General features: G+C 31.5%; 2 protein-coding genes across 12 annotated transcripts; one reads left to right on the top strand and one right to left on the bottom strand.

Annotated features, from left to right (window-relative positions):
• The first annotated feature begins 2,071 nt into the window (after positions 1-2,071).
• Positions 2,072-5,920, top strand: LOC114943377 (N-acetylglucosamine-6-phosphate deacetylase). The gene is made up of 7 exons (XM_029318967.2): positions 2,072-2,736; positions 3,011-3,285; positions 3,402-3,531; positions 3,684-3,772; positions 3,851-3,995; positions 4,081-4,257; positions 4,341-5,920. The coding sequence occupies exons 1-7, from the start codon at positions 2,526-2,528 to the stop codon at positions 4,544-4,546; spliced, it is 1,233 nt and encodes a 410-aa protein (XP_029174800.2). The 5' UTR covers positions 2,072-2,525; the 3' UTR covers positions 4,547-5,920.
• LOC114943432 (uncharacterized) lies at positions 3,553-17,709 on the bottom strand. Of its 11 annotated transcripts, none has more exons than XM_029319053.2 (26): positions 17,645-17,709; positions 14,096-14,236; positions 13,535-13,592; positions 13,336-13,406; positions 12,363-12,539; positions 11,884-11,988; positions 10,633-10,731; positions 10,138-10,236; positions 9,964-10,062; positions 9,802-9,900; positions 9,600-9,698; positions 9,411-9,509; positions 9,229-9,327; positions 9,040-9,138; positions 8,869-8,967; positions 8,695-8,793; positions 8,530-8,628; positions 8,279-8,377; positions 8,098-8,196; positions 7,858-7,959; positions 7,619-7,720; positions 7,409-7,510; positions 6,862-6,960; positions 6,594-6,698; positions 5,945-6,204; positions 3,553-5,669 (listed from the first exon to the last, which is right to left on the bottom strand). In XM_029319053.2, exons 2-26 carry the CDS (start codon positions 14,202-14,204, stop codon positions 5,586-5,588), a joined length of 2,661 nt encoding a protein of 886 aa, XP_029174886.2. In that variant the 5' UTR covers positions 14,205-14,236; positions 17,645-17,709; the 3' UTR covers positions 3,553-5,585. The 11 variants fall into 11 exon arrangements, with proteins under 11 accessions (XP_029174886.2, XP_085341568.1, XP_085341571.1 ...); XM_085485442.1 differs by having other exon boundaries at positions 7,852-7,959; XM_085485445.1 differs by lacking the exon at positions 11,884-11,988 and having other exon boundaries at positions 7,852-7,959.
• Between the last annotated feature and the right edge of the window lie 66 nt (positions 17,710-17,775).

Genomic DNA, 17,775 nt, shown 5'->3' on the forward strand with positions numbered 1-17,775 from the left:
TGTTAAGTTGCCATCTTTTTTTTTTATTTTTAAATCTCGATTTGTTAAGTTGCCATCTTTTTCTTCGTTTTCAAATCTCGATTTGTTAAGTTGTCATCTTTTTCTTCGCTTTTATTAAATATTGATTTGTTAAGTTGCTATCTTTTTCTTCGTTTTAAATCTCAATTTGTTAAGTTGCCATCTTTTTCATTGTTTTTATTAAATATCGATTTGTTAAGTTGCCATCTTTTTCTTCGTTTTTATTAAATATCGATTTGTTAAGTTGCCATCTTTTTTTTCATTTTCAAATTTCGATTTGTTAAGTTGCCATCTTTTTTTTGTTTTCAAATCTCAATTTGTTAAGTTGCCATCTTTTTCTTCGCTTTTATTAAATATTGATTTGTTAGGTTGTCATCTTTTTCTTCGTTTTTATTAAATATCGATTTGTTAAGTTGCCATCTTTATCTTCGTTTTCAAATCTCGATTTGTTAAGTTGCCATCTTTTTCTTCGTTTTTATTAAATATTGATTTGTTAAGTTGTCATCTTTTTCTTCGTTTTTATTAAATATTGATTTGTTAAGTTGCCATCTTTTTTTTTTATTTTCAAATTTTGATTTGTTAAGTTGCCATCTTTTTTTTCGTTTTTATTAAATATTGATTTGTTAAGTTGTCATCTTTTTCTTCGTTTTTATTAAATATTGATTTGTTAAGTTGCCATCTTTTTTTTTTATTTTCAAATTTTGATTTGTTAAGTTGCCATCTTTTTTTTTGTTTTCAAATCTCAATTTGTTAAGTTGCCATCTTTTTCTTCGCTTTTATTAAATATTGATTTGTTAAGTTGTCATCTTTTTCTTCGTTTTTATTAAATATCGATTTGTTAAGTTGCCATCTTTATCTTTGTTTTCAAATCTTGATTTGTTAAGTTGCCATCTTTTTCTTCGTTTTTATTAAATATCGATTTGTTAAGTTGCCATCTTTTTCTTCGTTTTTATTAAATTTCGATTTGTTAAGTTGCCATCTTTTTCTTCGTTTTCAAATCTCGATTTGTTAAGTTGCCATCTTTTTCTTCGTTTTATTAAATATCGATTTGTTAAGTTGCCATCTTTTTCTTCGTTTTCAAATCTCGATTTGTTAAGTTGCCATCTTTTTCTTCGTTTTATTAAATATCGATTTGTTAAGTTGCCATCTTTTTCTTCGTTTTTATTAAATATTGATTTGTTAAGTTGCCATCTTTTTCTTCGCTTTATTAAATATTAATTTGTTAAGTTGTCATCTTTTTCTTCGTTTTTATTAAATATCGATTTGTTAAGTTGCCATCTTTTTCTTCGTTTTCAAATCTCGATTTGTTAAGTTGCCATCTTTTTCTTCGTTTTTATTAAATATCGATTTGTTAAGTTGCCATCTTTTTCTTCGTTTTTATTAAATATCGATTTGTTAAGTTGCCATCTTTTTCTTTGTTTTTATTAAATATCGATTTGTTAAGTTGCCATCTTTTTCTTCGTTTTTATTAAATATCGATTTGTTAAGTTGCCATCTTTTTCTTTGTTTTTATTAAATATCGATTTGTTAAGTTGCCATCTTTTTCTTCGTTTTTATTAAATATCGATTTGTTAAGTTGCCCTCTTTTCCTTCGTTTTAAATCTCAATTTGTTAAGTTGCCATTTTTTTTTCAAATTTCGATTTGTTAAGTTGCCATCTTTTTCTTTGTTTTCAAATATCGATTTGTTAAGTTGCCATCTTTTTCTTCGTTATTATTAAATATCGATTTGTTAAGTTGCCATCTTTTCCTTCGTTTTAAATCTCAATTTGTTAAGTTGCCATCTTTTTTTCATTTTTAAATTTCGATTTGTTAAGTTGCCATCTTTTTCTTTGCTTTTACTGCTAGGGAAAAAGAACTAAGCAATGACTCCCTAGGAAATTTTTAAAATATTGTCATCTTTTTTTTTATGATGTAACTCCCTTCTATATGTATAACTTTTTTCTTTGCTTTTGCTGCTAGGGAAAAAGAACTAAGCAATGACTCCCTAGGGAATTTTTAAAATATTGTCATTTTTTTTTATGTATGTAATCCCCTTCTATATGTATAACTTCATACTTTAGGCCAAAAAACTATTGAAGAAAAACTTCATACTTCTTAGTATTTATGAATATGATTATAAATTATTTACATATGGCGCTAATATTTTTAACTAATGAATTTCAAATCAGGTTTTGTTCTATCGCGTCGATTCCGCATCTGGGTAAATCATAGCCGAAGAAAGAGATGCCGCGTGTCGAGTCTAGGCGCGCGGTTATGTTTATGTGGAACAGCTGATTGAGCTTTGCGTTCCTTATTTTTCTATCAATCCCTTTATCGGGATGGATATATTATTAAAGATATGTCAAGTCATTGCGATATCGCTCCCGCTAATTGCCATTTTAACTGACTCCAATGTTAGATAGCCATTGCAGCGCTGTTGACTCGTAATTGATAATTGTCGATAATGCTGCACGTACACAGATAAGACCCGTTATTTATCAAATTTTGTTGACTCGCTGACACGAATATGCTGCGACGTGACAAAGGAATTCTTAAACAATTCTGCAACTGCAAAATCCTGCGGGATAGCAGGATTCAGACGGAGGATTTATGGGTGCGAGACGGGAGAATCATAAATCCGGAGAAAATCTTTTTTGACGAGAAAATTAAGCCAGATGTTAAAATAGATTGCAACGGTGCTCTAATCTCACCAGGATACATAGATGTACAAATTAACGGTATTTAATTTTTTAATATAAATATGTTACAATTCTATTCCTTTTCCATGCCAAATAAAAAATTAATTAGTGTATCACATAAATTAAATTTTTAAATGAAAAATTTAATTATTAACTTGATTGATTAATCAATTGATTAAATAATTAAACTGAACATGTAGATTGCAAGTCATGGAAAAAAATGGAATTGTAGATAGCAGAAAAATTCTAAAATAAATAGATAAATATACTATAATAATTGGATAAATGGATATAATTAATATTTGTATTTTAGGTGGATTTGGCATAGACTTCTCCTTCAATGTCGACAAGGTAGAAGAAAGCATTGATAAAGTGGCAAAGGGATTGCTAGCACACGGAGTAACATCTTTTTGTCCTACCTTAGTAACATCCCCGAGTGAAATATATCACAAAGTGTTACCGAGAATAAAAAAGCGAAATGGTGGTGACCATGGTGCTTCTGTACTAGGTGTTCATGTAGAAGGACCATTTATTAGCCCAAAGAAGAAAGGTGCCCATCCAGAGAAATATATTAAAAATTTTGATCAGGTAACAGAGAAATATAATATTAAATCTATTTTCATTTACATTCAGAATATATCTCTGTAAAATCATATTCATGTGTTACTTAATTCATAATTTTTAATAACTATATTGCATTTCAGGGATTTAAATCAGTTACCGATATGTACGGTGATCTGGATAATGTATGTTTGCTCACATTAGCACCTGAAATTCCAAATGCTATATCTATTATTGAGGAATTATGTAGAAGAAATATCAAAGTATCTCTTGGTAAATCAAATATCTAATATCTCAGCAACAAAGTACTTATATTCAAATATATCAAATATTTTACAGAGATACATTCGATATAGAAGTTACAAAAGTTATTAAGAGACTTGCAAAGTTTCCTTTTAATATAAATTATATGTCACACATTTTAGGACATTCTATAGCGAATTTAAGTGAGGGAGAACAGGCAGTTGAACATGGAGCGTCATTTATTACTCATTTATTCAATGCTATGTTACCTGTAAGTTAAAAAATATATACATAAATGATTTCTATATTTCAAAATTATTTTATATAACATTTTTTCAATTTTACTCAGTTTCATCATAGAGATCCAGGATTAGTTGGTCTCTTAACGTCAGATCAAATTCCACCTGGAAAAATTATTCATTTTGGCATAATCTCTGATGGGATTCACACTCATCCAGCAGCGTTGCGAATCGCTCATAGAACACATCCTGAAGGTTCATACTTGATCATTATATGTATAAGCATACTTGCATAATACACTGACAATTTTTATGAGATTAAAATTACATGATTTTTCAGGTCTCGTACTTGTAACAGACGCGATATCAGCGTTGGGTTTGGAGGAGGGAATCCATCAACTAGGACAGTTTAAGATAGAGATACGTAAAGGATGTGCATATATCATTGGAACGGACACTCTGTGTGGCAGCATAACCGAGATGTCCAAGTGTGTGAGATACTTTAAAGATGCTACAGGTAAATTAACATTTCTTTATAAAATAATAAAACAAATATATTAATTAATGCACAACACTTGACGATATGATTGCTTTGTGTAGGTTGTACGATAGTCGAAGCCTTGGAAGCGGCGACTTTGCATCCTGCAAGATGCCTCGGTATCGATTCCTACAAAGGTATTCTTAATTTTGGAGCCGATGCCGATTTTATATTATTAGACGAGAAGTTGGAGCTCCTATCGACATGGATTTCGGGAAAATGCGTTTATGAGAAGATTCCTGGCAGTGCAAAACAACTGGAAGTGTAAACGTAAGTAGATGTCCTAATACAAATCAGAATTCAGTTGTATAAAACTGGATATAATTTGGCCACTGTATATCGACAATGACAGGCCTGCAATGTTATAATGAAAAAGCCTTAAACTTACTTTAGACTTAGCTTTTGTACATTACACTGAGATTTTTATATATTTATACTTGTAGTTTTGCAAGTAAATAAAAATAGATTATTTTATATAAGAAAAATATATACTAAATAAAATCTAAAGATTCTTTAATTTTTATGGATATTCTGACTTATATAAAATCTAAATTTATAAAGATACTATATGATGACTGTGCGAATATGAAAATACTTCAATTTTTTTTAAATTTGAAAACTTATATAGAAAGCTTGTATGCTTCTTCTCATTTGCATTCTTGGCAAGGTTTTCTTTAATCATCACTTTTTACTTTGCATATATTATGCTCCGTAGAGCATAAAGATGTCAAGTAAAATTTAATAATTTAATATTGCAAAGATATTTTTTACGCAACTAAAAAATAATTAGGTATTGTTGCACTGCATTAAATTAATCTTAAAGTCATTATGTGTACTTACAAGTTTTATATTAATGTACATAAGGCTTCTTTTACAGAAATGAAATTTAAATGCGATGAATTAAATGGCTATTTAAAAGAAAGAAAAATACTAAATTTTCTGAACAATATTGAAACTTTCACGATCACATATATACTGCATTGCATTTAATATTTGCTTACAGTGATTTTAATTTTTTGTTTAAACTGTCTTTTTGTTTGTGTACGCGTACAGTATAATAGCTTTTTTTCTAAACATAATAGACTTTAATTTTACCCATTTTCCGCTAATTCTTCTAACTATATATGCAATTGGTATTAGTTAATAAAATAAAGTAAAAGCACAGAAAAGGAAAAAAAACAAAAAAGAAAAGAACAAGACTGTTTCTAAAATTAATCAATAATGTAAGACAATTTTAAAGAAAACAAGAGAGCATGTCTTAGCTGATAAATCATTGTGCGTGTGTAGTTGTCACTTAATTGATGAAATTAATAAACTGCATCCTTCAAGTTACAAATATATTGAGAGTGCCTGATGCCAAATGTGTGCGCAGGGGGAATGTCGAGAAGCACCTAGAACATAATATGTTAATTAATTATATTAATCGTTATTACATTACATTGCATTTAACGTTACATTGTATGTGTCTTCTGACACCACGTAACTTTTTACTATTAAATATATGATTTATATATTTTATATATTTTTACATATATACACTATACTTACACATATTGTATTTTATATATGTGTATTACATATATTTATAATTAACGCATTATATATTTGTTTTATAAATATATATTGATTTAATGTTTATAAATATGCATTTTATCTACGGCGATACCTTTTCCGGACAATGCGCTCCGGGTCCCGGAATCTGCGAATGATCGTTGGGCAACGGGAAACGGGCGCTAATGCTGTACGCCGGACTTTTCACTCTGACCGCATCCGGTTTGATAGTCTCGTATGCACCCGGCCCGGGTACGAGAACGCGATCGTCCGTAAAGACTTTTTGCCTACCGGACATCGAGTAGGCAGGCGCCGCTTTCTTGTTACCCTCCTTGGTTCCGCCGAGGGCGGAAGGGATGTTATATATATTAGGCGCTGAAATGTTCAATCGATCCATCTCTTCAGAAATTTCGTGTTCGCGCGAATAATTACATTATTTCTTATAAACTATTTCATCCACCATTTACGTCGTATTTTTTTTTCTTTTAATCATGTAGGATATTTTCTCGTAAAATTGTCCGATAAGGAATTGCATCTCATTAAGTGGGTGTGATATACGTGAAGCCAAAAGGCGATAAAAAAAAAGAATCAAACTATAGCCAATTATTGCAATAGACTAATTCAATGCGTGACATCCCGTGCATGTCAATATATATGCAAAATATAAAATTGCTACGATGTGACATGCTTTGATGTAACATGCATCATCGATGTTTACCCTGCATCCTTGGGGCCGAAATTGATACACCGAACTGATTATTTACCTGGAACGTCGTCTGGCCTGCTCGTGGGCGGTCTGAGGCCGAAAGTAAATTGCAATGCTTTCTCCAACAAAAGCATTGCTTTTTCCGGACTGTACTCGCCAGGACCTAGAATAGAAATTTTACGATTAAAGGATTAAAAATTAAATTAATTAAAAATTGTAAATTAGAAATTGAAGATGAATGACAGTTTAACGATCAACATAAGATATACAATATTGATCACTTGAAAAAATAATTCAAGGAGCAATGATAAAATAACAAAGTGCACCTGGTATAGCATCCTTCTCGTGGATCTCAGTTTTAATTCCGAAACTGTATTGCAGCGACTTAGATAAGTTTACTTTCTCAGGACTGTACGTACCAGGAGCTGCAAATAAATTATAAAGTATTTTAAAATGTATTCTTGAAAAATGCCTTTTCATCACATTTATCTCGTGTTGCTAATACTAAAACACATATTTATGGAAAACATGGCACATATAATATTTATTATATACATGTTTTATCACAATAATATTTCGTAGGAATCGTGGGAATTAAAATATAAATATTAGAAGTACATATAATTTTATATGTATTGCTAAAGATTATAAACATCTACAATCTATTTCAGTATCTATTTTTTTCTGGTCTTCTCATACGCAGGCACAAATATTAGTGTTGATATTAAATATACAATTGTTTTTCCATAGTTAGTAGGACTTAAAGCATTTAATATAATATCTACGACATGTCTCCTTTAAATTCACAAACAATAAAGTGTCAGCAAGACAATGGATAATATTATTAACATTCCTCTATTTCACACCGATTACCTGGTGTATCATTAGACCTATGCAAGGGTTTTCTATTACTGAAACTGAAATAGGGTTTGTGTTCCAAATGTTGCGCTTTCTCCGGATTGTAACTACCAGGGCCTACCGAAGCAATCAGATTGAATTAATATGGCTCATTCTAATTATGTTCTCTTTTATATTTAATTATTAGAAAAAACGATCGATTTTAGTTAATTTTCACACCGTTACCTGGTGTATCACGAGGCTTATGGAGGGGTTTTCTATTACCGAAACTGAAATAGTGTTTATGTTCCAGATTTAGAGCTTTCTCCGGAGTGTAATCGGCAGGGCCTATCAAAAGCAATCATAAAATAATGTCATTCGTTGTTCGATTATAATCTTTCTTTTTTTTTTACTACCGTTAGTCCACTTAGAAAACAATTACTAAAGATGAAATGTTAATGCCAGATTAATCCACACACCGTTACCTGGTGTATCTCTAGGTTTATCCAAAGATTTCCTATCACCAAAACTGTAATAGGGTTTATGTTCCAGATTTAGAGCTTTCTCTGGTTTGTAATCAGCGGGGCCTACAGAGGCGAGGCAATCAGAAAATTAATGTTGACATCATTTACTATATATATTCACATACGTCAGATTCTCTCTTCATGTGTTAACGTCCAAGAATGTGGCTCGGAAAGAAAGAGATTTATTCGCATGATTCTCACCTGGATTGTCGTTCAATTTTCCTGGTGATCCTTTCCCGGTCAAACTGTACTGCGGTCCCTTGTCCAGATTTACTTTCTCGGGACTGTACGTGCCAGGCGCTGCGCACACACAATATATAAAAAAATTAGTAATTATAAATCACCAAGGATATCACATTTTGAAAAAAATATCGAAACGTACCGGGAATATTATCAGGTTTCGGTGTGAGTCCTTTGCCAGTCAAACTGTACTGCGGTCCTTTGTCTAAATTTATTTTCTCCGGACTATAAGCACCAGGTGCTGTAAAAATCGCATTTAATATTAAAAAATTTTTATATTTTTTATATTTAAACGAAATAGACATATAATCCGTACATAGAAAGCTTACGTTAAAAAAGATGAGATCTTAATTTTAAATTAGGCAATACGGATTAAATGTGTATTAATTATACCTGGCGTATCGCTGGGTTTATCGAGAGACGTTCTAAGTCCGAAACTGTACTTCGGCGTGGTGTCCAACTTCACCTTCTCAGGCGAGTACGCGCCAGGCGCTGAAAATGTAATTTTATTATGCTAATGTATCTAATAAATTATATTTCGCCTGCATTTTTACACACCTGGTGTATCGGCAGGTTTCTCGACGGATGGCTTGCCAGTTAAACTGTACTGCGGCCCTTTATCCAAATTTACTTTCTCTGGACTATAAGTTCCAGGTGCTGCACGAGAGAAATAAATGCATACAACAATAGCTCGCGTTCAGCTCGTGTTATCGAAATAACCGTTTTAATTACCTGGTGTATCGCTAGGCTTGTCCAGGGAGGGTCTAAGACCGAAACTGTACTGCGGGGTATTATCCAATCTTACTTTCTCGGGCGAGTATGTGCCAGGCGCTGTGAAAATCGCGTTGTTGTGTTACTCGCTTCAAAAAGATACGCATTTCATACGTGTGTTTTTATGGATACCTGGTATATTTGCGAGTTTCTCGGCAGGCCCCTTGCCAGTCAAACTGTACTGCGGGCCTTTATCCAAATTTACTTTTTCTGGACTGTAAGTACCAGGCGCTACAAAATAAAGACAAGATTAGATTATATAATTTGAGGACTTAATCAATTTATACTAATTTTATTAAATGCAATGTATTATTCGATTACCTGGCGTATCGCTGGCTTTGTCTGGAGCATGCCTAATCCCGAAACTGTATCGCGGCGTATTATCCAATCTGACTTTCTCGGGAGAGTATGCACCGGGCGCTAAAAATCATGTTATATAATTTATAGATTATATTAATTTACCGATTACATGTATCTCTTTTCACACTTTTCATTTTACATACCTGGTGTATCCGCGGGCTTCTCGACGGGTCCCTTGCCAGTCAAACTGTACTGCGGTCCTTTATCCAAATTTACTTTTTCTGGACTGTAAGTACCCGGTGCTGCGAGATAGAAATAAACGCATGTAATAATTAGTATAAAATGTTAATACAATTATTTTTAATATATTGTGATAATGATATATTAATTACCCGGAGTATTGTTGGGTTTCTCCAGAGGAGGCCTGATTCCGAAACTATATTGCGGGGTAGTGTCCAATTTAACTTTTTCGGGACTGTATGTTCCAGGTGCTGAAAATTGCATTTACATATTAAATGTATATAGAATATATATACATCTTATACATCTTTATATGCATATAAAAGCATATCTATACATCTAGCTTTATCATACCTGGCGTGTCGGTTGGTTTTTCGGCAGGTCCTTTTCCGCTCAAGCTGTACTGAGGTCCTTTATTCAGATTTACCTTTTCGGGACTATAAGTACCAGGCGCTAAAATAGAAAAAAGAACAATGTTATTTCGTATTCCGATAACAGATAGTCTACCATATCTACCCGGTGTATCGTTCGGCTTTTCTATAGCAGGCCTTAATCCAAAGCTGAATTGTGGTGATGGGTCCAGCTTCACCTTTTCGGGACAATACGCGCCTGGCGCTATTTTAAAAAAAAGATCACTTTATTATATATTTTCTTTATTTTTTTTGCAAAATAGATAGTCTCTCTATATACCTGGTGTTCCGTTACATTTTTCGGCTCGGCCTTTACCGGTCAAACTGTACTGCGGACCCTTTTCTAGATTCACCTTCTCTGGACTGTACGTTCCAGGTGCTACATTGAAACGAAATAAAAAGAAACACGTTGTAAGATGAGGAGAGTAAATGCGTTTATGACAAATGTGTACAGATAAAAAATAAAATATCTCTATATAAGTTATCCTTCGATTTACTAAAGAGGAGATATATTATGGATCGTTCATTACTTATATAACTAATATCCTTCAATCTATTATACTATTGAAAAAAATATCTCTTGATAATTATATAGATATATCTATTAATACATATCTTTATTTACTGATACATATCTTTATAAAATAAAATAAAGAAGTTATACTCAGATAATATCGAACAAGATTAAATTTATTGAACCATTTCACGCATTTGTCGCGGTATCCAAAGAGATTTTAATTAATATATTTAAAATCTCTCGATTCCTTCGTATTACCTGGCGTGTCGCTCGGTTTATCGAGCGGTGTTCTAAGTCCGAATGTGAACTGCGGTGTACTGTCCAGCCTCGTTTTCTCGGGGTGATAAGTACCTGGAGCTAGACACACTTGTCGATAAATTTCACAAGTTTCCAATTTCCTTGAGTGGTAATTTTCTACTTGCATTTACCGCCAAGTCTCTCTAGATTAATAGAACAAAGGAAAAGGAGGATGGAAAGGGGGACATTAACGAGTTGGAAATACACAAAAGGAGGGACATTCATCAACATATTGCGAGACATGCAGCAATACTTTTACTTTACGGCGATAAGCGATACTACTCTGTCAATGTTTTACGTATGCAGCTAGCAATTTTAATTACACTCTATCACAATTTAATTAAACATTTCTAAATATCGAAAATACTCTATTACGAGAATACATTTTGTTTTACTCACTATATATATTTTATTTTTATATTTAACACTATATTAATCAATCCTACGATATTAATCGCACAATTATTCTCTATGCTACGTCATAGATATGATAGATATCACACGTGCACACTTAATTAATTAAATACTGTAGTGAGAAAGTAGAAGACTCAGAAATAGAAGTTGTTGCGACTACGATCTTATTATGAGAGATTTACGGTGCGTTTTGATACGTTCATTACGCGTTCCATTGCTAAAATTATGTGAGTGTCTTAATGCTTATAAGAAACCACTAGTCTGTACCTAAGCAGCGATTCTTCGGCGATAATAGTTTCGTTTATCGATTTTTGAGGTGCTACTCCTCAAACGAAGTCCCATCGCGGCTAACCGCGATTAGTTGCGATGTGGCATCGATTGTCTTAAACACTACACATACACACATAGTGTATATATAATAATGTAACATACATTTTTTACGAGTTATATCTATCTTTTAATCTGTTAATTATTAATAGAAAATTTTTGTAATATATTTTGACGATATTTATAAAAATAATATTCCTTTTGCAATAAAAACAAGAAAGTTATTTTAAATAGATTAAATAACACATTCAATAATTATTACAATATTAATACACGATTATAAAGAATGCGATTTTATATGATTTTGTTATAACACATTGATGAATTTTCATTAATGTACAGAGATTCAATCGACATGCTAAATTTAATGTTGTATTTAGTGTTATATTCTTTGACTAATTTATGTGTTTTTTAGTATTTATTGGTTTGATTAGCATACAAAGTATCGAACCATTTAAGTTTTATAATTACCGGGAATATCACTTGATCTTTGCGACGTAGCTTTTATGCCAAAAGTGAACGCTGCTGTTGCTTTGCGGTAGAGATTCACGATTTCAGCGCGATAGTCACTCGGTGCTACGATCGAGATGCAATAATATTTCATGTTTCGATAAATAATTAGTGTGGCGTGATACGACGTAAGTGGTGTCTCGATTGTGTATTTATTTATATAAAGAATTTTCGTACAATATTTATTGCAGAGGTCTGTATTTAATATAGATATGTGAAATTATTGTATTTTACATTTTGAATATATAAAGCGACAAAATTATTTTATTAAAAATGAATTAACTTGTGTAAACTCTATATAAAATAGATATATATGATTGGGGATGAATGCACCATATTTTTCGCGCACTTTTACAATCGCGTGCCAAACGATTTTTAGAATTTCCCTCTATTCTATGGGAAAATCATCGAAATCTTATATTATTTAAATTTCGACTTACCTGGTGTACAACTGATTTTCTCAATTTGCGTCTTAACGCCAAAGGAATATTTCGGCGAACTGTCCAGAATTATCTTTTGAGCCTTTTGCGGATTGTAATCGCCCGGTGCCGGTGTAATTTCCGGTTTCGCTGATTTATTTCGACCGTGCAGCGACAAGGAGGGTGCGGCATCCTTTCCTAAAAGATTTTCCACGTATTATTATGTTTTTTCTAATTTGAATATATTTCAAACACATAATTAATAATTATTAAATAATTAATTACATATTTAATAATTGTTAATTAACTAATCAATGATATAATTGATAATTATTAATTAATGACAAGTTTTCTATTAAATATTATAAATATTGCAATTTTTATAAAAATACTTTTCATATACAAATACAAAAAAAAGACTCAAGATTAAAATATATTTTCATTCTTTAATTGCAAGAATTAAAAAGTTTAAATACGATGATGCAAAAGCTCATGTAAAAATACAAACAAAATATTTATTTGATAATTTAAAGTATGTATTTTATTTAAATCAGGTCGATCTTGTAAAGTTGTATGTGCATTGATCGCGTGTTAGAAGTTCCGGTTCTATTCAAGTACAAAGTGAAGGAATTTCGTGAACATTTGCCATTAAAATGTATCATTCTTCTGTAATATTGGGTTTGGAGTTTGGTCGATACTCTCTCTTCGGCCGACGCATAGCGGAACAAGTTCACGAAGCAGATATAATGGCGCATTATAACTCATCAACTCGCTCAACATCTTATCATTATTATCGCATTCTGTTTCGTACTTTATCGAAAAAAATAATAATTGTCGCCTACATATTACTTATTTCAAATCTAAATATTCTGGTTCAATATTTTAAATTAATTTATTATATCGAGAAGAATTTGTATCTAATTTCTCATATTTTAAATGCTTTAATTAAAATTTCATAAACGCGAATGTATTTTATTTACGCGGTGTATCTTACCTTTTGCACTAAGTCCAGAAACATTATATTGTCCAGGGCCAGGTCCAGGACTGTTGTTCTTCAAAGAGTGTCTAAAAAATTTTTAGTGACGTTAATGGCTTGTGCATAAAATTTTACAAGATTTGAATAAATACATAAATATAAAATAATTGAAAAAAATCTATCAAAAGATTAAATTTAAATGATTAGTTCTTTTTACCTGCTACCAAAGGAAAATGCTGGTGCCCTTTCTCGTTTAGAATCTGGAACTGTTTTTCCTGTAAACGTTATATAATTTTTCATATTGTATACAATAATATAACTGCATATTATTACAGAAAATATTACAAAAAGTGTTTGCGTAATAACTAACTTAAACGAGAGAGACGCCAAAAAAGAAGAAATATCGCAAGACGATATTATTACGGTGTCATTAATTATAAAGTTCCGCATGCAGCTCGAATATCATAAATGCGTAATGATCGAAATGCAATCGTGCGAATCACGGTTGTACGCGATATGTTAATTAATACGTAAGTTCGCAGTCGCAACCGCGAAAGCGTCGCCGATGAGTCAATTCTTATGAATTATCAGATTTCTAGCCATTGTTTTTCGACCAAAAATATTTAATAAATCGTCGCAAATTTCTTGCGCAGATAATGAACTTAATTATTAAATTTTAATAATTCTTAAGATGCTGCAATGCTCTTTAATGCATTTTATGATCACTTATTGATGTCTAATGGCACAATTTTTTGCGAGAAGTGAACGTAGTCTTTACCGATTAGTGGCGGTAAAGTTACACAGGCTGGCCCTGGGCTGCTATATTCGGCGGCAATTGGACCTCGCCTTTTCGTGGGTGTCCAAGGTCTCTGTGTCATTCCAACCATATTGCTCAGAGGGTGTTCCCTTCTTTACAATCCTTAAAAATTTATAATATAATGAGAGACATCTGTTCTACACAACATTGTGGACTTTATAAATCTTATAAAATGTAATTTATATTAATACATAATAATATACGCACATATAATAAAATTATAAAATACATTAATTTGATAGATTTGTGTGTGATCAGACTTTTAGAATCAAGTCACAGATTTAAATCACAGGCAACATGAAATTAAAGGAACATATTCGAATAATTTAAATGTCTTGCAATGCGAGTGTTTCAAAGTTTTCAATTTCTCCAAAAAACATTCTTGAGAAGTGAATAGTTTTCTCTGTTTCGCATGGCAAGATATTTAAATTGTGGCCTATATTAAAACGCGCATCCCTTTCTTTTTTTCGCGAGACCGCGAAACTTCATGGACAAATCGCGAGATTCTCTCCGGTAAACAACGAAATGCGTGTTGAACGAGACGTCCATGAATTATGCAATGGAGGTCGACCTCGAAGTCGAGGGGGGCATGATACAGAAACGATTCATGGCGAACCATATAAGAGCATGTCCGTGATGGGCAGAGACACGACGATACTCGCCCACCACCCGAGGTCCATCAAAAGTGCCCAAATGCACGGTAGCTGGATGCTGCTGCTGATGATGATGATGATGATGATAAGGATGACTCATGACCCACTTGCCTTGCGGAGCAGCGCGGTAATGCGTTGATCACCGGTGCATAAAGTGCACTGTACTTTCTAGTAGAATTTCCAGAGAGATGTTCCAGACAAATTACAATTTTATAGTAATTTATATCAAGTTTCTAAAATTTGTAGTACTTTCTCCTTTTCTTTAAAGTGTCTTTAAATTGTCTTTTTTGCCTTCACCATGCCTTCATAATATAACTTTTCACGCAATTTTAGGTTCAAGAGATCCTATATATTTCTCGAGAATTTTGTATAACTTATTTATATAATTTTTATTTACTATCATCTTAAAATGGAAAAAGCTTTTTTATTTCACGAAAAATAATAAAATATTTGATGCTTAAAATGAAGCAATATTTTTTTAGACGCATATAACAACGTTAATATTTGATATTAGATCATATCTCGATTTCACGCATAATCAATGAAAAAGTCCGGAAAACATCAGGAGTTTAATAAGCGTCACCCACGACGTGCAAAATGTTTTATAATGATTGATTCTGAATGATTACCGTTTATGGCAGAGATGATCAAGTGCGTTACTCACTTATGCCGAATTTCTTACATCATCGCTCACAGTATTTTAATAAAAACGAAAGAAGTAAAAAAAAACCTCGACGCAAAGTGTGCAATGGAAAAAAATTACATAAAATAAAAAAAAATGAAATATTACAAATTAATTTGCGTTACATTTTTTTATATAAGATTTATATCTCGAAGTTATTCTTATTTTGAAAAAAAATCTTTAGAAGCATGTATCTTTTTTAGCTAGTAATTGCTATCATTAATCACTAATCGAACTGGTGCCATGATGACGCGGAAATCTTTATAGGGGAGGGATTAATAACGTGTGAGCGACATTATATTCGTCTCTTTTTCATTCGCGCATCATATACTATATATATCTAAATGACATCACGTTAGGTATATATATATATCTACGGCAAAAACGCTATGTGTCAAATACATTCGCCGTATATCCATATCGAGTTGACACATGGTATATGTATATCAATACACACATGGCATTTCATTAGCCAAATACGGGAATGAAAGTGGAGTGGCAAATCCGATACATAAGAGTACACGAGAGTACAAACATACTGTGACGTCGCCAAAATTGGAGGGAGAGGTTGAGAAACATTCGCGATAAAAAATGCGAATCTCTTACAAAGTATGCGACTCTCTTGAAGAGAGAGATTTCGCGTATTTTTTCTCCGCTCTTATCGTGTTATCTTTTTGATTAAAAAAAATATTTATGTATTTTATTAATAAATTCTCTCATTGTAATAACAAATTTTAAATGCCAAAATTTTATGAAATGACGTATATTTAAGAGCCTACAATTCATATAGTCAACAGATTGATGTATTCATAGACATTGCCCGCTAATATTGACATTAATATGTATACATATATTCACGAAATTTCAAGGATATTCTTACAAGTTTTTGTAATATTTTATTCGGAATATTATGATAAATGACAGAAAGATGTGAGAGAGCAATAAAAATAGTAGATGATAAATCAGATATTACAACTCAATTTCTACAATAAACGTTCTAACTTAATTTCATTACAATAAATAAGATTTATATCGATAATTTTATTTGTGAAAAGAAGCAAAAAATCTCTTTATAGATACATATACTGAAATAATATACGAAAAAAATGACGTTGAAAATTGTTATTATTATCCTCGTTATAATTTTAATAAATCGCTGTTGCTCGTAGCAAAATAGAAATTGTAATAATACATCATAAATATACAATTGCAATAATACACAGACATCACCCCGTTGACAGTAACACAATATTTAATAAATCTCAAGGATATTCTATTACGTTACCGAAAAAGAGATAATAAGTATATAATATTTTTTTAATTGCTAGTTATTAATAATTCGAAGATGGTTTATTTAATCCTAACATAAGATACAGATATTAATATGTAATAATGTATTATTACATATTAATATCTGTATCTTATGTTAGGATTAAATAAACCATCTTCGAATTATTAATAACTAGCAATTAAAAAAATATTATATACTTATTATCTCTTTTTCGGTAACGTAATAGAATATCCTTGAGATTTATTACATATTGTGTTACTGTCAACGGGGTGATGTCTGTGAAAACATTGATTAACTATGAAATATGTAGACTATTTTTTAAAAATACGTTCATTCATTCATTTTAGCATAAAATTTATTAAAATGAGAGCTTATTAATAAAATACTTTTCTAATAAATTATACGTTATTAGTGAATATATTAACTATTATTATTCTCAATATTGATTTAAAAACTTATTATTGGAGCAAAAAATTTCTGGCATATGTGTTTTTCTATTTAAAATTCATGATGTTCAAACTTTTGCGTTATCAATCAATGAGTATTTAAATATTGCTTGTTAATTAAAAATTTAATTGAAATAGTACATATTTCTTTGATGATATATTCATAAGTCTACAGAGAACATTGCTCCCTGATATTCTAGATATAAGACGTTAATTATCAACTGCAATTAATGTTACTATTATTTTTACAAATTTATTCAAAGTATGCGCATATGAAGTATCTAATTTTGCGCTCTGATATATCTTTTTATGTCATCGATTGTGCGTTAACATTAATTCTCTACGATCTTCGCAGTCATTCCGCAACTTTCGCGCAAAGTTGTAAATGTATATTTATGTTACCTTCAATCTTGCAATTAGAGTGCAGAATTTACTTACTCGGATATCAATAAAAAATCTGCAAATAAGACGAGATGTGTCGGCAAGGGCCGAAAACAGCCGATTGTCTTATCAGCGAGAGAATGATTTCGCTGTCTCGATCGCCGCTGATTGGGTGAGACCTGCCTTTG

The sequence above is a fragment of the Nylanderia fulva genome, unplaced genomic scaffold, assembly GCF_048542155.1.
Source record: "Nylanderia fulva isolate GAGA-0341 unplaced genomic scaffold, ASM4854215v1 Scaffold37, whole genome shotgun sequence".
Classification (NCBI taxonomy): domain Eukaryota; kingdom Metazoa; phylum Arthropoda; class Insecta; order Hymenoptera; family Formicidae; genus Nylanderia; species Nylanderia fulva.

Excerpts from the sequence above, each read along its gene's own strand:
- LOC114943432 (XM_085485442.1), bottom strand. The coding sequence starts at position 14,204 with ATGGTTGGAATGACACAGAGACCTTGGACACCCACGAAAAGGCGAGGT. Across the intron at positions 13,593-14,095 it reads AACTTTACCGCCACTAATCG|GAAAAACAGTTCCAGATTCT; the intron begins GTAAAGACTACG and ends TAACGTTTACAG. Across the intron at positions 6,205-6,593 it reads CAGGCCAGACGACGTTCCAG|CGCCTAATATATATAACATC; the intron begins GTAAATAATCAG and ends TGAACATTTCAG.
- LOC114943377 (XM_029318967.2), top strand. The coding sequence starts at position 2,526 with ATGCTGCGACGTGACAAAGGAATTCTTAAACAATTCTGCAACTGCAAA. Across the intron at positions 3,996-4,080 it reads TCATAGAACACATCCTGAAG|GTCTCGTACTTGTAACAGAC; the intron begins GTTCATACTTGA and ends ATGATTTTTCAG. Across the intron at positions 4,258-4,340 it reads ATACTTTAAAGATGCTACAG|GTTGTACGATAGTCGAAGCC; the intron begins GTAAATTAACAT and ends TGCTTTGTGTAG.